The sequence below is a fragment of the Ischnura elegans genome, chromosome 8 (genome assembly GCF_921293095.1).
Source record: "Ischnura elegans chromosome 8, ioIscEleg1.1, whole genome shotgun sequence".
Taxonomy (NCBI): Eukaryota; Metazoa; Arthropoda; class Insecta; order Odonata; family Coenagrionidae; genus Ischnura; species Ischnura elegans.
Genome location: NC_060253.1, coordinates 65,584,209 through 65,611,230, shown reverse-complemented (window position 1 = coordinate 65,611,230; position 27,022 = coordinate 65,584,209). Strand labels below are relative to the sequence as shown.

At 37.5% G+C, this 27,022-nt stretch overlaps 2 protein-coding genes across 3 annotated transcripts; one reads left to right on the top strand and one right to left on the bottom strand.

The window, feature by feature from the left end:
• Window positions 1-1,213: 1,213 nt before the first annotated feature.
• Window positions 1,214-10,526, top strand: LOC124163492 (phosphotriesterase-related protein-like). 2 transcript variants are annotated; one of them, XR_006865777.1, is made up of 8 exons: window positions 1,214-1,712; window positions 2,676-2,835; window positions 3,852-4,042; window positions 5,593-5,751; window positions 7,352-7,516; window positions 8,506-8,723; window positions 8,911-9,031; window positions 9,452-9,492. XR_006865777.1 is itself a non-coding variant. In XM_046540437.1 (7 exons), exons 1-7 carry the CDS (start codon window positions 1,691-1,693, stop codon window positions 9,581-9,583), a joined length of 1,047 nt encoding a protein of 348 aa, XP_046396393.1. In that variant the 5' UTR covers window positions 1,216-1,690; the 3' UTR covers window positions 9,584-10,526. The 2 variants fall into 2 exon arrangements, 1 of the variants encoding a protein (XP_046396393.1); XM_046540437.1 differs by lacking the exon at window positions 8,911-9,031 and having other exon boundaries at window positions 1,216-1,712; window positions 9,452-10,526.
• On the bottom strand, window positions 9,756-27,022 carry LOC124163491 (serine protease snake-like). The gene is made up of 10 exons (XM_046540436.1): window positions 26,721-27,022; window positions 21,941-22,027; window positions 20,886-21,052; window positions 19,430-19,625; window positions 17,541-17,701; window positions 16,562-16,674; window positions 15,835-15,923; window positions 13,395-13,613; window positions 13,048-13,214; window positions 9,756-10,608 (listed from the first exon to the last, which is right to left on the bottom strand). The coding sequence occupies exons 1-10, from the start codon at window positions 26,764-26,766 to the stop codon at window positions 10,435-10,437; spliced, it is 1,419 nt and encodes a 472-aa protein (XP_046396392.1). The 5' UTR covers window positions 26,767-27,022; the 3' UTR covers window positions 9,756-10,434.

Here is a 27,022-nt window from a genome sequence, read left to right as displayed (position 1 = left end):
TACATTTTTCTGGCAATAGCCTTGTGGTAAGAGGCCCTACAAAAATAATGCGGACGAAAACATTGAACCAGCATCGGTGTCCAAAACCTGAAGATGCAAGTTTCAGTGCTCACCAAACTTTTGTTACCGGAAGCAACATCAAACTGGATGGAAACCCACAAGAATGTAGCTTGAAACTGAATTGCCACCTCAAGATGGGAAAGACTTCGCAATGACAAATTTTAATGCGTATCATTTTAATTTAAATTGCTTTCTAACGGGTCTTGTCACATTATTGCCACCAAAGGACGAGGCTGTGAATAAGTGATACATGGCTGCAGCTTATAATGGAGAGGATTTATTTTTGTATTTAAAAAATGGAAGGGAAGATATGATAGAAAGACAATCAGTGCTCATTAAACCTTGTTTGCCAAAAAAATTGGTACAAGAAAACATAAAAGAATGGAGTTGACTTTAGAGTCCTGCGAAAGCGCTCCCTAGTAAAAATCTCTATAGGATTCAGTTTTCCTATCATAATTTGACAATAGGAGACATTTGTTCCTATGGGAAAATTTTATGTTCCTATAGGAAAGTAGTACTTTTATACTTAAGTATTTCTATAGGAAAATTTTATGTCTTTATAGGAACAAACATTTCCCATTGTCAAATTACAAAAGGAAAACGAAATCCTACAGAAATTTTCACTAGGGTTTGCTCATGCATCATGGCATTGCAGTTGCCTTTTTTTAATACAAATTGCTTTGGCATGCTTGACTTACTGTAAATATATTGGGAAAATACATTTCATTTGATTCGTAATTTTGAATCAAATAATCCGGACGAGTGATAGCTTAGCGATGTCATTTATGTCACAATATGTCGTGATTCATTGCACAACAATATTTCTGGCTACAAAGGTGGATCTGACCTCAGTAAGGGATAAAATTTTCCTAAATAGAAATAGACCCACAGTGATAACAATCATTTGGAAATATTAAAATTGGAATGTTTGATTTTTCAAAAGGTACAGCACGTTATTATTATAACATTTTAAGACAGAGAAAATTAAGATATTTGGCATTTAAGTCAAATGATAAATTGCATTTATAATTTTCTATGTTTTTCTCGTGGGAAAAATATATTGCCGTATTTTCGGAAAACAATTTTTATAAACATACACCGCTATTCTTTTTTTCTTCACTCGCTCCTCTGGTTTGGTGTTGAATTTCCTCATTTTAAACTCGCGCCAAAATGAGAGTTTTTTTATTGGTCGATAGCAGCATGGTAAGTTCCGTAACGTCCTTGAAAATGGCGATTTTGAAATGTTATACCGCCAGTTAACTCAGTCTGTGTATATTTTGACGAATGACTTGTATTAATAAGTTTGATTTGCGCTCCGAATACGATGATAATTCCGTGAAGTAAGAAACGGCAAAACCGCGTAGCGGTAAAACTGCCGCCATATAAAAGTGGGCGTTTGAAAACACTACGACGAGGACTTCTTCGCCGAATGATAAGTGATATCACCTCTATATTGGATTCTCAACTTTTTTATTTTTGATATCTTTTTGTGCCTCGAGAGTTTCGTTTTGTAGATAATATTTTGAATGGTCATTCGAACTCGGTTGCCAAATCCAAACGTCAAGAGTTCTCTTTACCGACGTGATAACCGGAAACCATCGAATAGAAGTCCGCAATTAATTCATTAGAAATGGTTGCGAAAATTCAGACTGGTACGTAATTTTTTATATGCTAAAGCTTGTATGTCAATATAATTTGAGGGCATGAAACCATGCTGCTGTTTGCAATGTCCCCGCGTAGCTTTTTTCAACCCCTGTTTTTTGCATTGCGTAATGTTTTGGTCGTATGCGATCTTTCAATATTCGTATCGCGTAAGTTTGTTGAATGTATTATAGAAATGGAAGGGTACCTGCGAGCGTGTAGCAGGGGCGGATTCAGAATCAAATTTGGGGGTAGGAAGTATGGAATATCCCCGGGAGAGCGTGGCATTTTTACAGTAGGCAGAGCTACGCTCTTCAATAAATACAACTCGAACTTCTCTCACGTGCGGGACTTTTAGCCATGCATTTGCATATTCACTCCCTTTACTAGGATACAGAAACTATCAAACTAATAAAAAATTTATAAAATATGAGGGGGGTCGTGACCCCCCCTAAATCCGGCCCTGGGTCAGTGGCAGATACATGAGGCGCGCGCCCCACCCCCTCTCGCGGCCGCCCGCATTAGTGAACATAGCATAACCACGTCGGTATTGTCTTGTGTATGTTTATAATCAGTTTAAATATAACTTTCTTAAACTTTGCATGTGACTTGTTTATTCTTTTGTTGCGATCAAAGTAATGGTAGCTCAAGGTATCTTTCGCCTTGAGTCTTTTCTGTATCCGCCAATGCCCTGGGTGTAGGGTTATTAGTTCTGAGCCCAAGTGTGATTTAAGGTAAGTTGATGAGAATATCGTTGCTGGCTTAGCTTAGAGAAATTTTGTCATGATGATGGGAGTAATTTTCCACACAACATTTATTTGATCCAAATGGTTTCAACTCTCTGTGTCATTCTCAAGGATACAAACTTCCTTGACAACCAATGGTTTTACCCAAGAGAATTTCAAAGTCTTTATTCTTTCGAACATCAGCCAAAATTGATAATGATAACTGATAATACTTGCAATATTTTACAGTGCTTGGAGAAGTTCAGCCAGATACACTTGGAAGAACGCTGACCCATGAACATCTTTTTCTTGACTTGACATGGGCAGTTAGCCCTCTGCCCACTCAATTAGAAGACAAATTAGGAGGATTAATTAGCCTCCAAAACTTGGGATTTATTCGCCAATATCCGTAAGTTTGTGATTGCTATTGTCTAATGGGTTTATCAGCTGTAGTGGCATCAACGTGAAGCAATTATCAGGCATAAAAGAAGGTGGTCACCCCCCCCCCCCCAGAAAAAAACCCTGAATCCGCCCTTATGCCTGAGTATAACTACCTTTTTATGGATCTACTGATGAATATCCATTGTAATGCCATACATCCTTTATCAAAAATTTCATACAAGTTCCCAATTAACGTTTGATCTGATAGTGGTCAGGTCAGATACGAATTGGCTATGAACTGATGTTCCTCATCTGGAACTTGTGGGTACAAAAAAAAGGATTATTTTCCATATCATTTCTGTACATTTGATATCATTGTCCTACTGTTTCCTAACCATTTCCTTGGAAACCTGTTCCATACCATTTCAAAATATATTTCCTACCGTTTTCTTTTTTTCATATACATAGGTTCCTTACAATATCCATATGTTAATTGTACTGGATCAGTGGCCCCGACTGCATAGGGCCTGAGCCCCCTCAAAAATTCGTTATGCGTGTAAGGAAAAAATGTGTCAGGCTTGTCGATTTTCCCCGGAGTGTCCAGATATCGAGATTCGAATTATCAGGGTTCTAATATTGATCATATGACTCTTTCTAAAATGCTTTAAAAAAACTTTAAACTCGCTACTTATAAAATTTCTTGGGGCAAGATCCACGGTTTGGGCCCCCCAATATTTTTTGTAAATCAGCTTCCCTGTACTGGATCCCAATGGCTCCATACTTTGCCATTTAATTAGTTCTCGACTAGTTCCCTATACATAGTTCCATTGGTTCCTCGCTGATTACATATCACTTCCATTCATGTTTTCTACTGTCCAATTTCAAACCTGGAACATCAGTGTTCCAGGAAAGAAATTTTCAGATCAGAAATTATCATACATTCTATGCGTGAAACTGCAGGGGAAGATGAATAAAATATTTATTTAAGATATTTTCTATTGAGATGTTTTTGATGTTGAATATCGTATTTACTCATATTTTCAGTTACCATAATAAATATAATCTAGCATTTTATGATCAAGATACATATAATGCCCAATTGAAAGATCTTGATGAGTACCGCAAGTCTGGAGGGTTGACAATAGTAGAAAATTCCTGCCATGGCCTGGGGCGAAGATCAGACCTTATGAAGGATGTTAGTGAAAAGACCAAAGTGAATATTGTAGCTGGCACAGGTAGTCAATTCCATTACCCATTAGCAATAATAAAAAATTGTGTTGACTATCTTTTTTATTATTAATGAAAAACTATTAACTGAAATTGAAGAAAATTTGTTTTGCTTCATGCCATTCGATCTTGTGGGTGTATAATTGTCTCATTGGTTAAATTTAGTTTTGCAAATGACATAATTGGGTGCTTTCCTATTATTTTTTATTGGCTGAATTAAAAGATTATTACTCCTGGTACTAAAGCATTTCATGCTTTAAAATTTTTAAATATCTATTTTTCGCGATTAAATGAAAAGTGAACATTTTCAAGTGCACAAAAACGCAATGGCTAAATATGAATGCTGGGAAAAACCTGTGTGATGCCATTCTCGTTCCCACTGTCACTGTCTCGTTGAAAAAGAAGAATACATTTGCAAAAAAAGTTATTTTTTGCTTGAATTTTATTTTTTAAATGTGATTACACTTTAATATATTTAAGTCTCAAACCGGCAAAATTTTGAGATATGTAGGTGTTGTTAGAACTTAGCCATCGATATAGGGAAAAATTATAGGGTATGAAACTAAGAGGGCGATCGAGGTGGAAGAGACAGTATGAGGAAATGGAGAAGAAGGAAGGAGAGGTAGGCATGTTGAGGCCCCCCCAGAACTCAGAGAAATTTTAAAATTTAATGCATTTTACTTAATTAGATAAATATTAATTATAGAATAGTGAAAGAATTAATAAAATATCCCTATGAAAGCCGTAAAACTCAACATTTTGAACTTTTTTATTTTAAAAATTTTCTGGGGAAGGGCACCTGCACCTTCCGTATTCTATACCTCCAGTATTAGTTGCTCCTAAAACACCCCCTAGTCTTAATTCCTAGCTGCGCACCTGAAGAGGGAAGTCCATAAAGGGAGGGAATACTTCGTAAATACTCCATGCAAATCTTCTCTAATTGGAAAATACTTGAATAATAATGAGTAGAGATGCGTGAAAATCGCAAATGTGATATAGATGCGATGTGCCCAAATAAACGCGACATACATGGGATGACTGGATTTTTATGATACTTTTACACAAATTTGCATTTTCGACCGCAAAATTCGTACCTTTTGTGCCGAGTGCAGTTTAAATGCTCTGCTGACACTCACCGCTTAAAGCATGTGAGCGACTGGCCAGCTGCTAGTTGGCTGGGACTCTACGTGGCGGCAAACTACAAGTGGGCACGGGCAAGCTACATCTCAGCCACTATATGTCTTATTCCTTGATTTATGATTGTTCTACAACATAATTATTTAAAATATTCTGTATTTTGTCATATAACTGGATTACACTACATTTTATCGTCATCTACCTCATTATAAAAATAAAAAAATAGACGCTACAAAATGCGATAAACTGTTATTGAAAGTGCAACAAATAAAAAATGAAAGTTCGATTTTTACGTATCTCTAATAATGAGCAATCTGCATGCCCACTTGAATTAAAATGAATGAAGGGAAATGCAAATGATAAATGAAAATTTTAACAATAAATGTTTCAATATTCTAATGGATCCTGGATCTTCTGTCAGGGTTCTACCTGTCATGCACTCAAAAGGAAAATACATTGAACCTCTCTGTCGAGCAGCTGAGTGACATAATCAGGAAAGACATAACGGAAGGATGTGGTGAAGACCCGAGTGTAAAATGTGGTTTTATAGGTGAAGTAGGATGCTCTTGGCCTATTGATGGTAAGCTAAATCTTTATCCTCTAAACTAGGAGTAAGCAATAGGGCGGATCGGCAAAGTCGATTTTTTTCAAATCAATCTGGCCCAATGAAAAAAAGTTGTGGGACCGATCAAAAATAAGGCCTGAAAAATTTGAGACCTCTAGGTGAACCCCTGACCCTCACTCAAATGCAATTTAGGGGGGACGGTCGAAATTCGAAAAATATAATATTTTATGGTCATGGCCTATAGATTTTTTGCTGAGTTACATTCCTTACAGAGCACAATTTTGTGCATTTTGACGTATCTGCCACAGTTTAGCCACAAAATGCCTAATTTGAGTCCACGTCCACAAATAAAATATTTCAACGCCCACGCAGCATCGCGGATACAAGAGCGGCAGGCCGATCCCGTCCCCTCCCTGCTCTCTTCTCCCCCACAAACTCCTCGAATACATCAATTTTCATCCCCCGTGTGCTGCTAGGAGGGTGCTCATGTTTGATAATATAAATTGGAAGATGGTAGAAGGTAAAAAAGGATGCGTAGTGAGACGACTTGTCCCTTATTTAGTGCCTCGTCGGCGTTAAACAAATCGATGTCACCAACTTTTAGAGATGTAATGAAATATTTTTAGATCCGGGAACACAGGAAAGGAGCCTACAGTCAAGGAAGAGGCATCTCGTGGCTATAAAGTTGTGCGATCTATGGTGACGCGCAGTGGCACCGACTCCATGGGGCTTGAGGGGGCCCGAGCCCCTCAATAATTTGTTATAGTTGTGAGGAAAAAAGTGTCAGGCTTGTCGATTTTCCCAGGAGTGTCCAGATATTGAGATTAGAGTTCTCAGTGTTCTAATGTTGAACACATGACTCTTCTAAAATGCTTACAAAACTTAAAACTCACTACTTATAAAATTTCCCAGGGAAATATCCCCAGTTTGGGCCCCCCCAATATTTTTTGTAAGTCGGCGTGACACGCTTCTCTTCCGTTACGCTGGTGACTTAATGGATTTAGCGGTATCACAGGAAGTACTAAAACTTAAAGGAAAATGTGAACAGGTCTAAAGTAGGGTTTCATTGAAGTTTTATTAAAACTCAAACACCATTAGAGGAACATTTGAAATTATGCAATATTTTTGCGTGTAAGTGTAAGAAGGAGCATAAGGTTCCCCTTAATGAAGTAAAGTTTTGAGAGACAAGCGGATGAAACAAAAGATGGTTGCTGGAATGATTCCTAAAGAAACTCGATAACCTAGGAAAAAAAGGGAATTATCGGAGAGCGTTGAGTCAACATCGTCAATTCTTGTATGGGAAAATAGTATCAAAAATTTTCTTCATCTATTCATTCGAAGAAAATTAAACTGACGAGAAATCAGCCGATTTTTATCTCTACGTTCTTCATCAAATAAAAACTCAGGACTAAACTCAGACTGGAACTTCTGCGGGGAAAATGCGATGAAATGGATTTGAAAAAAATCGATTTTTCCGATCCGCCCTAGTAAGCAACCTTTTCATGCTTGTAGACCATATTAATTCATACTATGTATGTATTGTGAAATTGCAATATTCACTGGTCAATTTCATTTGTTTTACTTAAATTGTGTTAATGAATATTTTAATTCACAGCATTTGAAAAGAAGTCAATTTTAGCCACTGCTGCTATACAGGAAGAGTTGAATTGCCCTGCAAGTTTCCACCCTGGACGCCATCCTGATGCTCCATTTGAGATCATTCGAATGCATCTTGAAGCTGGAGGCCGCAAGGATAAGACAGTCATGTCCCACCTTGATAGTATGTATGTTTTATTTGATATGATTTTCCAGTCTTTCCATTGACATTGAAAAAAAGCATGTGCCTTCTTAAATCCCTAGCTACCAAACTTAGTATGGGAGCTTCTGGTGCATTGAATCATTGTACATGTGGCAGGTTCCTGTAATCGTAAATGATTCAAATGCACTCTCTGTTAATAGTGTGTCCAAGATCGGTGAACTAACGTTTGTTTCTGCTTGGAGAGTAGTCATTGTTTTTTTGTAGAAAGCGTGCATCTTTTGTTGTGTAAGTATGACACAGTAAGTTTTCTCCTGCTGTATTGAGAGCAAGTCGTTATCTTGTTATTGTGTACTAAGCAGTGGCACAGCAAGGGGAGGGTTTTGGGGGATAACCCCCCTCACAGTTCAGAATTTTTTATAAGTTTAATCAATTTTACCAAATTGTATTAATCATTCTTATGAAATAGTGTAAGTATCAATAAAATACCCCTCATAAAGCTGTAAACTTAACCATTTTGAACCATTTGCCTTTAAAAAATTTTTTTTTACTGCATACAACACGTTTCGGCTCACTGAGCCATCATCTGGTACAGAAGTCTTGTGCCAGATAATGGCTCAGTGGGCCAAAACTCATTTGTGGAATTTTTGGAATAGTGCTACGATCTTTCATTTATTAAAATATGTCTAACTTCTACTATAATTGAAACCTGAATCTGTTGAACTTATTTGGTAATAAAGGTGTGTTTAAGTACCAGTCAGATGTTGTCATTGTGTAAGAATAGAAGATTATCAACACTTTCTGCATTGCTTATTAAATAAAAATACTACTCTCTTGAATAAAAATATGTACTACTAAAAGCGAAAATGTGAAATAGTTTCTAGCCATTTATAATATAAAATTCTATAAGCTTATCAGGGATTAATTAATGCCATTGACATTAGCTTGAGACTTTGATGCGTATTATCAATTCACATTGAACTGCAGTTAATTTGCTAACCTCCCTCACACAGGCACTTTCACAACTGAGTCTGAGCTGTTGGATTTTGCTGAACTGGGAACTTTTTGCCAGTTTGACCTTTTTGGCAGTGAACGATCATTTTATGTGTTGAACTCTGACTGGGAAATGCCATCGGACACAGAGAGACTGCAAATGGTGAAGCATCTTGTTGGAAAAGGATTACTTGATCGAATCCTTATCTCTCACGATATCCATTCTAAGCACAGACTGGTAAGAAAACTTAAATCTAAAACTATTTTCATAACCCTTTATGTAATGCATCTAAGCAGTTATTGCGTATGCTTCATCAAATAATGAACTCATTCTTAGGAAAAGAGTTAAGTGAGAATTTTCTGAGAATTTTCTGTATTAACCTAGTGGTCGATAGTTGTCTTGTATTACTTTTCTCATTCTTTAGTAATTGCACCATAACCAAAACCCACAATTGATGTAACAGATTTGAAACCATATATTACAATGAGTGATTTCAGATGCACCTCACCTAAATCATATTGGAACAACATTTTCCACTGATACAAGTAAGATGTATTCCTTTGTTTAATTCATGGGCGCACCCAGCAGGGGGCAAGAGGGACACAGCTGCCCCCTTCTACAAGAGAAGTAAATTTAGTTTAAAACGTAAGTTTTGTACAAATTTTCATCAAATCCAAATTTTTTTCAAAGTGATATTGGTATAAAACAAAAATCTTTTTTTTCGAGCTTATAAATTTAAAAAAATACTGCACTGTTATAATATTCTTTAAATATTAGTTTCCTTAAGCTTTTCAGTACTACTTGAAGGACCACGGCTTGCCCCCCTCTAGTTTTGATCATGGGTACGCCCTTGGTTTAATTCATTCCATAAATTTGGCTGCATGTTAGAGGAATTCTTTTTTTCTGTTATCTTAACTACATATTTTCCTTAGAAAGCAGCATATTATGCCTTATATTTTATGTAGGTTCAGTTTGGAGGCCATGGATATTGCCACATCAACTACGATGTAATGCCAAAAATGAAGAGGAAAGGCATGACTCAAGAAGAAATTGATCATATAACCATAAAAAATCCAGCAAAATGGCTGTCATTTTAAGCTTGAGCATTTCCCATGTATCAACTTCAAATGATTCTAGGATATATTATTTCTATGATGAATGTAATTGCTAAAGGGATTGTACACTTGGGTTACTGCCTCATTCAAATTTTACTGAAAGGTAAATTTCAATTTTATTAACATTAAGAATGTAATAGAATCGTCATCATAATTATGTAAGCATATTTCTTTATTTCTGTGCCTTAAAATGCTTGCTCTCGATGGAGCACAACAAATAGGCTACAATGCACCGTTGTTCTTTTTAAAAAATAAATACCAACAAATAATATATTATTGTCATTATAGTCTATGCAAAGCTCGAGTCGGATTGCATAGATCTTTCTATTGGTGTGCAGTAAGGCTTACATGAAAGACATATTTTCCTGATTTGAGATTCTCAATCAACCTGGTTGTGATACAATTGAATTTGTACGAGGTATTACCCTCAGCATTAGTTGACTTGGTGGTGAAAACAATAATTTTTCAATACCATTTTGGGCTTCCTAAAATTTTGAATTACATGGCTACTTCATGCATATATTTTCACAATACGAGCATTAAAAATGCTGAATGTGATCAGGCCACCATATATTCTTATTTCAGTTTTGTTCTTCCTGAGAGCTTTTGTTTATAAAAACAATGTCTATTAATACCTCCCCAGATTAAAAATACACCTGGGGAACCATTTTAAATAAGATAGCTTGATTAATCCTTAATATATATCATGGCTGTATTTAATGGATAACCAATGTGTATTTTATGTCAAAACATTAAAACAGCGAATCGTTAGAGCAAACGACATTATCAATTTATGATTTGCTCTGTCATTTGTATGCACTCTGTTCTTTCTTTTAACCCGATGGCCACACAATACTCTCAATCCAGGGAATGTATGAGGATACTCTTGTGTAAACTCCTGGAGCATTGGGGGCAGCGCACAATTTTCCAAAAGATGTAATCCCAATTACGTAGTGTATGCAGTTATTGCTTGAACTCCTTATCTGTATAGGCCCTCCAGAATCACCCTGAAAGTAGAAGGATGACATGTTCATGATTCTGGCTGTTAATTTTCTTCTGAGTAAATGATACGAGTTTAGAACAGATGTAATGTTTATGAAGGTGGGACAGTATCATAATGAAATACATACTTGGATTTCAGGAATCAAATAATTAATTACAAGATTTGATATTCCACAAACAAATTTGAGTTCTTTCATCAGATACTCGACAAAATAAGAGGATAATTTTTCTATTTTAAATTAATTTTCCTTAATTATAATTTACAGTTTGAGCTGAATAATAATGAAATACTCTATGTACCTATGTACCTTTAAAAATTTTTATATTAAGCGTATAACTATGTATTTTGTGAAAAAATTTGCTACTATTGTTAATTAAATTGATGCAGGCTATTTTTCTCGTGAATGTATGTCATTTTAAACCATATATGGTTTATACCATAGCATTCATGTGATTAACTGTTGAGGCAATTTGGGAATAGTGTTGACCCTAGAATAAGTCTCATCTGGCATGCTTTCACTCCAGAACTCCAGAAGTAGCAATGGTATATAAATAACGTTATAAGTTTACCCACTCTTTGGCCTTTTTCCAACTGATTTTAAGAAACATGTTACAGAGGCAATGAACATCAACAGTGAGTGAAAATGAATAGGAGAAAAAAATATTTAACTAGCAACAGAGGACAAAGAAAAGAACCTGGATGGAGAAAAGGAATGGCAGTGTGAATGAGTGGTTCAATATAATTATTGGAGCTATTGTTGAATATGCCTACAAAAAGTTAAATGACAACAGGTAAATACTTTTTTATTGCAGCATTGTATATAGTAGTAAAAAAAATTGTCCAGTAGTCTTAATTCCTGAAAATTTTCATTGTCGCTCCAACAAAAATTTCATTCAAAGAATAGCAATGTTTAAATGCCTTTCACAAGAATATTTCTGAGATAATGGTAGGCCTCTAGATATTTACATGAAAAGTTTAAGTCGTAAGCAGGGGCGGATCCAGGATTTCTTTCTGGGAGGGGCACAAGCAAGGCCGTATCCAGGATTTTGTTCGGGGGGGGGGGGGGGGCACAAGGATACCTCGTCATACAAAACAAACGAAATGATAAGGGGACCGTATTAAAAATCTAGCATATTTTTAAGGGTCTGGGGGGGGGGGGGCACGTGCCCCCGTGCCCCCCCCCTGGATCCGCCTATGGTTGTAAGACTATTTTTTCCTCCTGGTTCACCACAGTTTTTAACTTAGACATCCTTCAATCTGTGTGCAAATATCATGGTTCATCTGGCCTGACAATGGAGTGTAACTCGGAGAAATTTAGGTAATGATCAAGCATTTGACCTAGTGTTAAGACCCAAACATCTTTCACTGCTATCGTCTTGAGAGGCTAAAACACAAGCCCATGGTTAGATTGAATTTCTGTCTAATTGACTTTTCCAAATCAAATGGTCCTTACCTTTTTTTTTTCACAAAGCCACGGATGTGTGGTTTTCGAAACCAATGGAGCATTAATAAAACGAGTACAACCATGTTATCGCTGCTAAAAAGATCGTGAACTGGTGAAGAAAGCTCTCAATGATCCTGGGAAGCACTCTTAAATTACATAATTACTGCATGAATAATAATACATCTTTTGTTTAACGTAAATAGGGTAGTTTCCTTCATCAAAGAAAACGAAAGGCATTGATTGCGATTCGTTACCCACCATTAGTGTATTCATAATATACAAATTATTTGGTTTTTGAAATACCGGTTTAGACGAATGGCAAGGGTCAAATTTTATCCTCATTTGAAAAAGGCCAGATTGGCGCCCATTCGATTCTACTCCACGTGACGTCACAGGGACCTAGTTTCTACACGAGAGGATAGGAGTTATACATCGTCTGAGGTTACCAATGCATGCATGAGGCACAGAGCTCAGGGAAACATGTCTTAATAATCACCTACTAAAACTGGCTAAGGTCGGAAAGTTTTCTTCGTTTGATAAGGTATTAATAAACCTTTTTTAAGCCAAGCGCTACCATTCAGCAAGGCACTCAGCTACCCGCTGGCAGCCTGCGACGTATCAGCGCTAAGCCTCGCCTCAAGGTCACCTCACCGGGCGGGAGGGGGAACCAGAAATACGACGTACGGAGATATTTCCCGGCATTCATACTTGAGCGTCGCGTTTTCGCGCGCTTGATAATTTTCCCTTTTCATTTAATCGCGAAAAATAGATATTGTCATTTAAAAATCTAAAAGTGTGAAATACGTACTCCAGGAGTAATAATCTTTCGATTAAGGCAATAAAAAAATAATAGGAAACCACCCTATTATGAACATTACAAGACATTAAAGTGAAAGTTAGGATTATTCGTGTTTTCCGATTATTCGCACTCTCTCTCCCCATCATTAGCCCGGATAATCAGGATGTGCCGTACTATTAGCTATACATCATTCAACTTACCTGGCAAGTATCTTTTCCCCCTCTCAGTTCTCCCGCACACATCATCGTCTTCAATATTCCTTGGGGAAGTTTGTTTGTCTTTTGATCAGCAAGGTAAAGGCGATTGCATGTGTTCCCATCGATGATGTTCAGAGTAACCTTGAGGAGAACATCACTTGGATCCTCAGCTGGAGATAGAAGAGAAACATGAAGAGTGTGTTTATAAAAAGGTGGACCATTTGTTCAAATATGCAAAAATTAATGAGACAAAAAGACTTGGACTCAGACCAGTAAAATGGCCCGATCATATTATGAAAAATAAAATCACTTTAGGTCAAATAATTCTTGATGGTTAATGGAAAACTCACCAAAGTCGATTCTTCCCCACCCAGTGGCTGTTCCGGTGCTTGTGTTGAAGGTGGGCTTGTTGTAAAGACAGGCTGGCCTAACTAGATGAGTGAATTTTCTGATTGGACTCTGCAGCTGTATGAGGGCTATGTCATTGTATTTTGCCGGTGGGCGATAGTTTGGATGCTTAATTATTCTCAAGACCCTGTAATCACCACTACTTTCACCTTCCCTGATGCCTTCATGAAAAAGATAAATCCAATACTTCTTTCAATAATTGTTGGAACATAGTTGTCATAAAAAATATATTTGTTCTTGCATTACCTTAATGCAGTTAAGGAAAATTTGGTGATATTAACCCTTAACCAGTGTATTAACCAGTGTAAATTCCCCTGGACCGGGAATCGAATCACGGACCTTTGGCTTTCCGGGCCAATGCACAGACCACTACACTACCCAGGTTCTTTAATTCCCATGACAATTATTTTGAGGCTCATGGCACTAGGTGTTAGGCCCTCGCGGTCCATCAAGGATGGCAACGCAAGGGAGAAAGGACTTCCAAGGAGCCACAACCGGTTGAGAGCCTCCACCCTGAGCTAAATCCGCGCAAAGCGGTATGTGTAATATTTCAAATCCTACCTCGTGAACGGCGGTGAAATATACCAGAATTGCCATGAGAAAAAATTAAAGAACCTGGGTAGCGTAGTGGTCTGCGCATTGGCCCGGAAAGCCAAAGGTCCATGGTTCGATTCCCGGTCCAGGGGAATTTTTTCTCATGGCAATTCTGGTATATGTCACCACCGTTCATGCGGCAGGATTTGAAATATTACCCTAACCAGTGACCTGCAATTCTTGTTCAATAACAGTGACGTGCGTTCTGGGAGACCGCAATAAAACAAAAATTCATAAAACGTTGCAAAGTCATTTTTATTGCTTAGTTTAATGTTACTTTGACTTCTCAACTATTATAAAACTTATATATAATATTATGCATTCCCAACACGAACCAACTTTTTCAGTAAAAATTGTTATTTGAAAGAGGATCAAAAAACTGATATCAAAAACACTTGAGTTGTTATTGTTATCGTACACATCGTAACTAAATACTTAATTATACACGTTATGAAACTAAAAATTCTTCCTTGGAAATTATTAATTGTTATTAATATTCTTGAAACTCACTAGGAATTGTTTTTAACAACTTTTTGTATTATTTCCACCAGCATTACATTCATTGGTTTTTCCAATTTAATGACGTAAGGTCTCACAGACAGCTACTAAAATTCACTTTCAAATTTTCAGAAATAAATAGTAAGAACGTAGAATTTTAAGAGTGCTATGTCCTTCTAACACAAAATTATGATGCTCACGAGGATTATAGATATTTTGAAATAGCTATTTTGAAAATATTCATAATTTTAGAAACCCAGCGGTCTCTCTGACCGCACATCACCGGTTAAGGGTTAATTATATCCACTAAATTTTTATTTGCTAAAGGTTAACCTCACAAAGAATTATTAAAATAAATTAATGCATGTATCAGTGGCGGATACATATTTGGGGTGCACCCCTCCCCTTGCGGGGCTGCCCATATTGCCGAACGTTGCAGAACCACTATTTTAACCTTTTTTTATAAATTATACGATGGTATTGTCTTGCATTTGCGCATAATCAGTTCAAATAAAAATATCTTAAAATTTGCATGTAACTTGATTTTATTTCATTACGATTTAACTATAGGTAGTTCAAAAAATTTTTGCAACCCCCACTCGAGTTTTTTCTGTATCCATAATTGGTATGTATAATACCACACACTGAAGACACTTGAGTACATTAAGCAGGTTAGTGTTACAATAGGTTAGACCAGGGGTCTCCAATTTACTAGGCCACGAGGGCTATATTCCAAGTTCCGAATCGCCCCGCGGGCCAGATAGCAAATTTGCCGATGGCTGAAGTATTCGATTCCAACGTCTATTGAAGTATCCGGTTGCATATTTCTTATATACGAACAGTTGATGATGACTTTGACGTGTAGTACAGTGCTGCAATGCTCCTAGCGGCGTCTCACAGAGTTAAATGAGCGAGAATCGCGTGCTACTTGAAACGAGTGCGCGGGCCAGATGAACGCGCTCCAAGGGCCGAATCCGGCCCGCTGGCTGTATTTGGAGACCCCTGGGTTACACCATTGCGTCTCATCATGTGGATGATTTAATTGCCTTGTCTTCCACCCAAAGTTTTTAAATAACTTCTCTCCTCACCTAACTTTCTTAGAACTACCCCATCAGTTGTACAATCTATTAATTTTATTTTCATCATTCCCTTTCAATACCACTTTTTGAAAGTTTCTGGGCTCCATTTCTATGCTGCCATCCTCATCCATGCTTCACTTCCATAAATAATCTTGATCTTATTATAAGTCCTAAACCTATGTGCCTGTATAGAAATATTTATTGTGCTCACCTGATTGCCCTGGTGGATGAAAAACTGAAGCACTGGCAACACCTCTTCTTAAGTTCCATTCACCAAGTCTGACAACAGCTGGAGAGCCTCTGTAATGGAAAATAGATGCATATGAGTAAAGAATCGGTGGCATAGCAAGGGGGGGGGAAGTCTGGACTCTCTAGAAATATAAAAGCACACATACTTGGTATGACAAATGAAAACCAAATATTGAAAAATCATGAATTTATAAAAGATTTAATTGAAAATGAAGTTTTTTTTTCGATTATGAAAAATTAGTTGAAAACCCTCTACTTAATAAACCTGTTTTTCAAAATTTTCTACCAGTTTTTGAACCCCTCCCTGAACGAAATTCCTGGTTACGGCACAGCCAATAATGAGTGGTTTTTATTTTGATTGTTCAAAATTTACATGTACATACGTGCATCATAGAGTCATGACATAGATTAGAATACTTTAACAGGGATAAAACATCCCCAATGCTTGAAGCCTGTTGCATGTCACTTTTGACAACAGTCAACAATTTTTTTAGTCCAACATAGAGGAACTTATATTTCACTGAATTACTGACAAATGTCCAAACCTAAGCATTTAAGCCAGTTACAATAATATTTTTCTATTTTCAGCCTATTAAATGGATTTTCAATGGACCTTCACATGGAAACTTAGTATACGGTATACATGTAAGATAATTCATCATTAGGAAAGCAATAAGATAATTACTTACTTACGTGTTTGGACACAATGAGCAGCTGTCAAGACAAATGAGTCACTGATGAGAGATCCACCGCAGTCCCAATCAAAGCCCTCAGAACCTTGACGGCGGTAGCCAATGGCAGCCTAAATACGTAAAGTCCCTGCATGAATGGAATAAGCTCAACAAAGCAGAACAATACCAAACATCTCATTATAGAAATATGCATGTCATAGCAATGGCGGCAGAGGTAGATTATTTGGGTAAATAAGACACAATAACAAAGAGGAACCTCTAATTGGTACCTTCCACAGTACTATAACATCAAATTCATCTGGCAACCCTCTAAACCTTGTTCCATGTCTGTGCATCCTTTTACGTTTACAGGTTGTTATAAGAGTCACATGTACGATGTATAGTTAATTTGATGAATTCATTGACTTATTCCACTTATTTAAATAATTTGATAATTTGGGTAAGTTCACTAGGATGTAGGATTTTATGCCACATTTAATAAACAACCTGTGTGACCTTTAAAGATATATGTACCAAAGGAAAACCTTAGGACAGGCACAAAATATATTGAGATTGGCTGTTATTTGATTAAACAAAGTTTTTCTTTGACTGTGATTGATTTTAAAAGTCATATTAGGGACATTATAAAATTCTGTAATTTTTAGTAAAAATAATAATATTTACAGAGACCCAGATTTCACTTTAGAGCAGTTATCTTATGGTATTTTCCATGTGGGCATCTTGGTGGTTGTTAAAGCTATTATTTTCTGAACAATACGTGTTCTCATAAAATTGTTGATGGAATGTTTTTCAGCACATCACCATGAAATTGCTGCACCAAAGTAGGAACTTATTTTTGCCAAAGCAAAATTACTTAGTTGCACTTTGTTCTGAATCACCATGGAGCCATCACAAAATTAAGCTCTTGAAAATCATTTCATGTATCTTAATATTTCACTGCCAATGACCTATATTTTTAGTTAGCATATATGCTTACCATGTGAGGAAATTCCCCAGGCTCTGTTTCTTCTCCCCCTACAATAAGATGCAGACCTGAGTCTGGACAGTTAGCTACATTGAGTGCTACCGGGTCTGGCTCAAGCACTAAAGGCAATCCTTGTACACGTTGAGTAACTAATTCACTGTACTCCTCGCATTCTGTGGAGAAAACACGAAATTTAGGCAGTCAAGAAATTGATGAGGAGCATAGGATCTAGCAGGTTGTGTTGGCAAAAAAAAACAGATGTTGGAAAGTATGTACATTGAAAATCATGATTTTAGTCTAAGTTCCAGTCTAGGTTTTAGTCTAAAGCTTCAAACTTAAAAATAACCTGAAACATGATACTTCTCATGATAACTTCGTTAATATTTCTTTAGGAAAAAAAATTTCACTGGAGTTTAAAATAAAAAAAAATGCAATGAACACTTATGAAAAAAACATAAAAACTTTGAAAGAATACTTTTTTTTGCTAATGTCAAAGAACAATAGGGTGGTTTCCTATTATTTTTTTATTGCCTTAATCGAAAGATTATTACTCCTGGAGTACGTATTTCACGCTTTTAGATTTTTAAATGACAATATCTATTTTTCGCGATTAAATGAAAAGTGAAAATTTTCAAGCGCGCGAAATGGCGACGCTCAAGTATGAATGCTGGGAAATATCTCCGTACGTCGTATTTCTGGTTCCCCCTCCCGCCCGGTGAGGTGACCTTGAGGCGAGGCTTAGCACTGATACGTCGCAGGCTGCCAGCGGGTAGCTGAGTACCTTGCTGAAAGGTAGCGCTTGGCTTAAAAAAGGTTTATTAATACCTTATCAAACGAAGAAAACTTTCTGACCTTAGCCAGTTTTAGTAGGTGATTATTAAGACATGTTTCCCTGAGCTCTGTGCCTCATGCATGCATTGGTAACCTCAGACGATGTATAACTCCTATCCTTTCGTGTAGAAACTAGGTCCCTGTGACGTCACGTGGAGTGGAATCGCATGGGCGCCAATCTGGCCTTTTTCAAATGAGGATAAAATTTGACCCTTGCCATTCGTCTAAACCGGTATTTCAAAAACCAAATAATTGTGTATTATGAATACACTAATGGTGGGTAACGAATCGCAAACAATGCCTTTCGTTTTCTTTGATGAAGGAAACTACCCTATTCCTACTTTTCTTAGAATTCAATAAATGGTTTAGCGGTTAATATGAAAAAAACGCTTTTTTTCAACTTTCATCTGCTTGTTCCACAGCTGATATTTTTGATAGTTGAACACAGTGATAAAGTGTCTGACCTTCAACATTATCATTGATAGGTAACACACAAAAATTACACTTGTCAAACGAAGAATGATTTTAGGAGCCAGCTCCCTAATTATGGCAAAAATGTAAAGGAAACTTCTGGGAGCAGTTCTAAATTATGATAGGATACTGAATAAATTTTAAAGCAACAATATATTCTCTGCAGCTTAATTCCAGCAGCTGGATTTCAAACAATATATCTGAGTAACATATGGCATCCAGAGGGATAATCTGGACAAATTCCTAAATTAGATGCACGTGTCCAAAAATACTACATGGCTTGCATAAGCTGACGTGAGGTAAAACTAAGGGTCAGTCAAACTCGTCCGGAAACAGAGCGGCATTCCAGCCGAGAAAAGGTCACTGAAGCAGCTGAATTGCCTCAATTTCAAACAAAGGCAATCACATAGTTTAAACCCATGTCAACAGTGCTGCAAAAGATCCTAGTTTTGGTCTATAATTCTTTGTTATATTTTTCTTTTTGTTCCACCAGGTATATTTATTGAAGCATTAACTATTTTTGGAACACTGTTGAACAAGAAGAAGAACCATTCAATCTTACAATCATAATTTTCAATTAATTATATGAAAAAACTTACTTCTTTCACTAATCCTTCTCTTGGGTCTTGATATACCAGACCCAGGTCTAGATTCTAAGTAAACACCATTAGACGGGGCTGGCTTGGGCTTTGTTGGTCCACCCTGGCTTTGAGAAGGCTTCTTGTTGAAGTCGGGCCAGTTGTAAGGGTTATTAGTTGAGGGACGCTGGCTTCCTGGCTTGTTGGGACGTGGCCTCTAAGAGCATACAGATAAACGGCCTTTGTTATAAATGTAAAAAATTAAAAAAATAGCCAATTTATGCTGGTTAAATGTTTTTACTATGCTCATAGCCAGCTGATTCTTATGGATGAAAATTAAAATTTTTGAGAGCAAAATCTGTTTAAAATTTTAAGCAAATTCTTCAGACTGTAAATTACCACTAATTAGGCAAAAGTTCCCCGAGGAAAAAATCATATGGCTTGCTCAGTATGCAAACGTGGATTCCTTGAATTATCAGCAAAAAAATTTCCTTTGTCTACTTATTTTTGATGGCATTAGAGAACTAAAAGAAGTATTGTTGCCGGACATAAAGTTTCTAAAAGCAGCATACTTATGCACACAGCACCACACCAAAAATTTAAAAAAACTTTGAATGTCAAGGACTTCCCTTATGACAATTTCATTGACAAACATATCCTTGTCAGTGGATGTCGTAACTCTAGGTGCAGACTAGATCAGTTACTGTGGTTGTTTCCATCCCCCAAATTTTCACTCCCTCTCATGTACCAGAAAGTATCAAAATTGGAATCAATCCATAGGAGCAAAATTCATTTAGCTCCCTTTTTCCATCAAATCTGGTCAATTTTGGACATGATTTCAGACTACACATAAAAAAGTTTGACTTAGTTTTCATGAGAAGATTATACTTGAACAGTGCAAGAATTTCTGAATTGACAATAGACGAGAGACAGGAGAAGACATATACTGCCTTTCTCAGCTTAAATTTTTGATTAATGCACAACTTTTTTGTTCACAAAAATACAGGATCACTTAAAGTTCACATTGATTTATTCTGGTTTAGATAATAACCCCACAAAGCACTGATTGGGAGTCAATCACCTCTGTTGTCTACAGCCAAAAATATCTTAGCATAGTAAAAATCTCATTGCCTATAACCAGTATTATGTAGTTCTTTTACACGGAAAAAAAGCTGTATTGGCAAGAGCCTAATGTCATGAGGAAAAATATGAAAAATCGAATAAGGAGATGGGGTGCTTCAGAGGCGATTCAGGAAATTCTGTTTTGAGGTCAAGACAAATCCATAATTCCTTCAATGTGGAATTTTCTCAGTCTATGTGCATTTGCCAAGAGATACTAGAAAGAGGGCCCACAGTTATTTCCTAAAATTTAACGTTACCAAAACTTTCACTCGTTGGTATGAGTACAATTGGTCCCATGTGGAAATAACTAGCTCCTCTAGATTTTAATTTAACGTATGTGATGAGAAGGACATACCGTGGGAGTTGGAGTTTCTCTCTTGCAGCAGACTACAGGAGAATCCCTCACAAAGCTGCAAATTTGTGGCTGTATCCCCTGGGATAGCTGTGCAATGGCACTTTTGCACTGTTGAAATGGCTTACACACTCCTGCTTCCCTTGAATCCAGAACACATCTGTCGCCAGCTGAAATGAAATTAAAATATTTCCCTTGATGAAATACTACATTCACAAATCAAGAAACAAAGAAAGAAGGTGTTGCTTGGCCTAATATATTCAGTTCCTCCGTACTTAACATTAATGACCTAACACATTTTCACTCAACGAGCCCTGTCACAGAAAAAATCTCATTTTAATACTTACATATTCATAAAATAGTAAATTACTTGCGATTTATTAATCTGAATGGTTATATTGCAGTTTTCCACATACTTTTTAGTGGTATTGATTTTTGTTCACATATTATATGATACTTTATAATAACTGAGCAAGAAAATTTTTATCGTGGAAAGTTATTCACCTGACAAAACATATATGTAAACTTGACTCAAGGAAAACCCAAAAAATTCAGAACCTCTTGGTAAACACTAGACCCTTTACTATGATCTTGGGGGAGGATGAAAATAGAAAAAGAGCGTATTGATAAAGCCTTAGCCATTGCATTTTGCCCAGTTGTTGATTGCAGACAAATATTTTGTTGCATGAACAACTGTGAGGCCACAAATTGACTGTGTGTGGCTAGGTGTCCAAAGGTACTATTTTTACATTAGGGTTAAGTAAACTATGTACCTCCTCCCCCTCATGAATCTAAGAATGGAAGCAGAGGAGGTTAATACTATATTCAAAGCAGTTACAACGATGCAGAAAGAGATGGCAAAATACGCCATAAAAATAATTTCTAAGGCAACAGGAATACGTTCATATCCTTAAATACAAGCAGACCAACTAATTATTATGCATATTTTTAAATGCTTTTTTAAAATTTATATTTTCATCATACACAATCATTATGTATTATTAAATATTTATTTTTAATATAATTTTTTCATTCTCAAGACTCGGAGAGTATCTCACCTAATTTCTGGCCACTGACACACACAAGGAACGATAGCAGCAATAAAAAGGCAATTTTCAGGATGGATTTTGTGAGCCCGACTCTTCCTGGAATGGAAAAAAAGGCATTATAATGTTTGAAATACTGGTAAATATTAAAAAAAAAAATAAAATGCAATATAAATGAATACCTAAATAGTTTTGCCGTTAGATCACATAAGCCACCAAATCTATCTCCACTGCCAACATGAAAGCCGTTAACTGTCACATCAATAGAATTGAATGCAAAAGCAAACTGTACTGAGCTTCTTTTTACTCATATTTAAGAAACAGACAGCCCATCTAGTGGCCTCACACCTCACTTCTGTAAATGTCATTTGGAATAGAAATTGCTCACTTATACTTTGAATTAAGAGGTAAGTGTTTGTATTTAAGATCAGAGGCATATAGGTGTGTATAATGCTTGAGACTTATTGCATAAGGGGCACTCAAAAACTAATGCACGCCAATTTCCTGAGACCACAATTGTTACTCTGGGCACTTCTTATTAATACAGTGCATAGAAGCATCCTTCCCGTTTCCATTAAAATTTATTTGAACACAATACAGATTGCGGTGTGGCAGCAGCAGTTCTACAAGATGGCTGATGCACTTAAGTCCATAAAAAGAAGTTCTGGGGTGGGAGAGTTTACAGGAGAGGAAAAAAAAGGAGCAGGCTATATGGTATGTTTAAAATAATAAGCGGGGAAAAAGCATGGGAAGTGATTGAGAAGAATGTTACAAAACCCAGCTTTGTTGAAAAAAATGATCACCAGCTCAAGTTAAAGACAGAGAGTCAAGACAAACGACAAATGCAAGGCAGTTCTCCTCCTTGAATAGGACCTTAAGGGACTGGAACGACCTACCAGCAAAACTATTTGAGCCCTTCCCAAAAAATTAACATATTTTTAAAAAGCGGTTGAAGAGGCAGGGACTAAGGGTTTTGTTATGATGTTTTTAATTTCTTTTTGCATCGTATGTTCATATTACTACCAGGCCAATGGCCTACTTGTAGCAATGTAATGATAATGATAATAAAAAAGCAAAGCTTTGAGTTTCTTTGTGAGAATGAGATGGCTGGAAACATTCACTAAAGGTTGAAGAGGGTGTATAGAAATGATGATGCCAATCACAGTATAGTTAGTCAGTGGGCACAAGGACAGGGGTGCCGACTTACAAAACATATTGGGTGGGCCCAAACCGGGGACCTTGCTCCGGTAAATTTTATAAGTAGTGAATTTTAAGTTTTTTAAGCATTTTAGAAGAGTCATATGATCAACATTAGAACCCTGATCACTCAAATCTCGATATCTGGACACTCCAGGGAAAATCGACAAGCCTGACACATTTTTTCCTCACATCTTTAACGAATTTTTGGGGGGGCTCGGACCCCCTCAAGCCCCATGGAGTTGGCGCCACTGCACAAGGAGTACCTGGTGAGAAATGGCACTTCAATGTTGAAGAACATGGACACAGCAGTAGACCCCATACTGCTAAAACACCTCAAATTGTTCATCGCGCCGAGTCTTAGCGAACAGATATACACGCCTTAGTTCCAAGGTGGCGCAAGGCTATAGAAAAGGATGGAGATTATGTTGGCAAGTGACATTGTGTTCCTAAACCCAGTGAGAAATGGGTGGTGGAATCCACGTGGAACCCAAGTGGAGATGTAACGTGGATACCACGTGTTTTTGGTCATGGAATCAACGTGGAACCCACGTGGAAATTTGGTGGAAAAATTAAAACAGCAGTAGGTGCTGTCCTAAAACCATTAAAACCTCAACCACTCTATATCTAAACCTTTTATATATGTGTCTACGATTTTTCATGCGCTCGCCTTTCCACGAATTATATAAAAATAGAATGTGCGATACATTTTCACATAACTAGCGTGGTTTCAGGATGATAAATGACGCAATGTCACCAGAGGGTTAAGTTCCACAAATTAGAAATTCTGTTTAAAATTTTATGCTAATCACCACAAATCCACTTGAAATCAACGTGGATTCCATGTGGGTCCAACCACTCAATATCCACCACCACCAAATATCCACGAGTCAACGTGGATTCCACGTGGGTTCCACCACCCATTTCTCACTGGGAAGGATGTGTTAGTACACTTTAAAAATTGAAAAAGCCTAGAGTTAAGGTTGTGGTGTCAGAAAATTTGGGTGCAATAGTTGTGGAGTGTACCTCGTAGAAACTATAACGAGACCCACTCTCGCTATGATATTTTAGCCTGATAAAGACTTTAACATTAACATAATTTTAAATAAAATATACCCTAGGACGGCAATGGCAAAAGATGTTTGAGGCTCATGTGGCATGATAATATCTCGTCCTTGACCCATTAAAACTTTTAAACAGTATTTGAAATACACCCTTGTCATGTGATTGCACATGCTCAGCATTATGCCAACAGCAGAATAAAATATGTTGATCAGGGCTATCTCGAGTACAATGGGATGATGAATGAGAAGACACCACTTCTTACGGACTTCTTCTTTCACTGCAGCTTATTTTCCCGATAAGGATCGCTGTTCCTGACTAGTCACATCCAAACCACTATAACCCTTCTCCCTCAAATCGTTCTCAACATAGTCCCTCCATCTGGTCTTCCCATGTTCTCTTCCCTTTCACTGGCAAATTTTGAATTCTGTTCCCCACATTCTCGTTCCTTCTTAAGATATGTCTGAAACATTGCATCCTTCCATCTTGCACCTTTCTTGAGATCTCAACAACTTTGAATTAAGAGATCACGGCTTGCACCTCATGCACACAACTCAATTTTGACTCTCAAAAACAGTTTGTACATGGAGTACATAAAGAGTAGCTATGAAATTCTTAATGGGTAGAGGTGAGCACTTCTTGCACTGATATGCACTGTTATGTTTCACACAGCTGCTGGTAGCCAAGATAGGTGCCATTGAAAAATGTACTGTAGAAAATGGTCTAGGGATGAGGGAAGCTGTGGAAAAGTGGACAGCAGTTCACATGGATGTGGAAAAGTTGTGGAATTTGTTAATGAAACGGACATGATCATGAGATTAAAAAAACATACAACAACTACTGTACGTCATATTCTGCTTTTTTCAATATGAAAGTTATTAATATGATATTAAATGATTGGGACTCTGTAATACACAAACCAAATCAAACGAAATCATAACCGTATTAAATATATCTTGTCTATTTTTTAAGCATCTGGAGGGGGGGCATGTGGCCCCGTGTCCATCCCTAAAACTGCCTATGATACGACTCATTGATATTTCCCATAGAGTGAATTTCCTACCTTTACAATTCATAAGGAAATATTGACATCACCTCCGTTACTCGTACCATCTGAACTAATTAATTATCATGTAATTAGGAACTACCCTTACAGCTACGGCTTCATTCCAATTATTTTTTTCAACGGAGTTGTCCAGTCATAAATTATCTGTGGATCACAAAGATTTTCTGTCTGCTAAATGGTCCCAACTGCCAAAATGTACTGATTCTTGTGGTCATAGCACAGGAATGGTTATCAATATTTATTTTAGATTTCTATGAGCCTGGGGGTCAGAAAAGCTGTCTCTGGGGTTCCGTAAAACTAAGAATCTTTAAAGATGTGTCACTTAAACAAATTTGTTTACTGTCACACAAACAAATTTGTTTACTGGCCTCAGCTTTTGCAAAGCGGCTGATATTTATCATGCCGGACCGTTTTGGTAAACATTTGAAATAGACAAGAGTGTGGACTGCCTCGTTATTTTGTAAGCCTTAATTCCTAGCTGCGCCCCTGAACCCATCAATTTGTTTACAAGCCATGAGCGATAAAACACCCACAAGTTTTAAAGCATGGAATCAATACCTACGAATAATAAGCGTTTAGGCGAGCATTATAGACATGACATGAGAAGTTGCCGTCGATCATCGCATTACTGAAATTTCGCGGGGCATAACAATTGAATTTGTTTGCGCGGATATCCAACGCATGGGTGGCGCCTAAAAATTCGTTAGCAAGGCAAAACATTACGATTAATAATAGGCACTGTTTACATTAGTGCAAAATATCATATCATGCAAGCGAAATCGGTACTGGCCAACCCGATAGGCTTGGTAGGCAGCACGCGTCTTTGTTTACGGATTCCAAGCAGGCAGGTAAATATAGGTACACCGGTGATTCAAGTCCGAGCGTTTAAGCGGATAACGTCGCCACTAAGCATTCGTCCTTGGGAATTGAATGAGACAGGTGCCCGCGCGCTTGACGTCACAGCCTCCCTCTAGATCCAAGATAACACGATCAGCTGAAACCACACCCTGAAGGTATCACCATCGGAAGAAATCAACCAAGTAATCGAGAACTAGAAGATATGGCTTAATTCAATGAAATAAGACTACCCCTTGATATAGGCTCGAGATCAGCACCATTGCGGTCGAATCATGTTATGGTGTTAAGCTCACGTCGCGCTCACGTGGGAATGACTGATATTATACATTCCTATCCCGAAACAGTCGGTTTTTACAGTGCGCCATCATGCTAGCCTCATGGGGAACAATTATAATAAGAATCAAAGGCAATCTTCTTCTTCTGGACACCACTGTGTACGCCCAAGGCGAGAGATTTCAATGCTCGTAAGTTTAACATTAAGACGCCATCGTAAACAACACGAGCCCAACGGCATGGAACTTAACAAGCCGGAATGATGATGAAGGACAAGTGACGCTGGCGGTGTCTCCAACGTCAAACATCAAAACACCAATGAGGACCAAAACTTACGCGATCCCTCCAGCGTCGTCGGTAGCGAGAACCGGAGGCCTTCCATGTCGCCGGGGAGCTCTTCACCTCTGCGAAATCCCACGGCTCCCTCCGGTATTTTGTCTTGTTTCGGCGCAGGAACAACACAGCACTTGGTTGCACTACCACTGCTCGAGGAGGCAGTGTTTTGGATACCTCTTGGAAGCCTACTGACCGCCCCAGTCGAATCCTTGCTGTAGTATATGACGAGTGTGTCCCGAGTCTTCCCTTCTCCCTCCCCACTCCTGGGAAGACCTCTCTTCCCCTCTTTCCAAACTTGACTC

Bases quoted from the DNA above. Each gene is read 5' to 3' on its own strand.
- LOC124163491 (XM_046540436.1), bottom strand. From the start codon at position 26,766: ATGGAAGGCCTCCGGTTCTCGCTACCGACGACGCTGGAGGGATCGC. The intron at 21,053-21,940 runs GTGAGATACTCT...ATTTCATTTCAG, and splicing joins TGTCAGTGGCCAGAAATTAG to CTGGCGACAGATGTGTTCTG. The intron at 19,626-20,885 runs GTATGTCCTTCT...GTATGCTCTTAG, and splicing joins GAGAAACTCCAACTCCCACG to AGGCCACGTCCCAACAAGCC.
- LOC124163492 (XM_046540437.1), top strand. From the start codon at position 1,691: ATGGTTGCGAAAATTCAGACTG. The intron at 1,713-2,675 runs GTACGTAATTTT...AATATTTTACAG, and splicing joins GGTTGCGAAAATTCAGACTG to TGCTTGGAGAAGTTCAGCCA. The intron at 8,724-9,451 runs GTAAGAAAACTT...TATTTTATGTAG, and splicing joins TCCATTCTAAGCACAGACTG to GTTCAGTTTGGAGGCCATGG.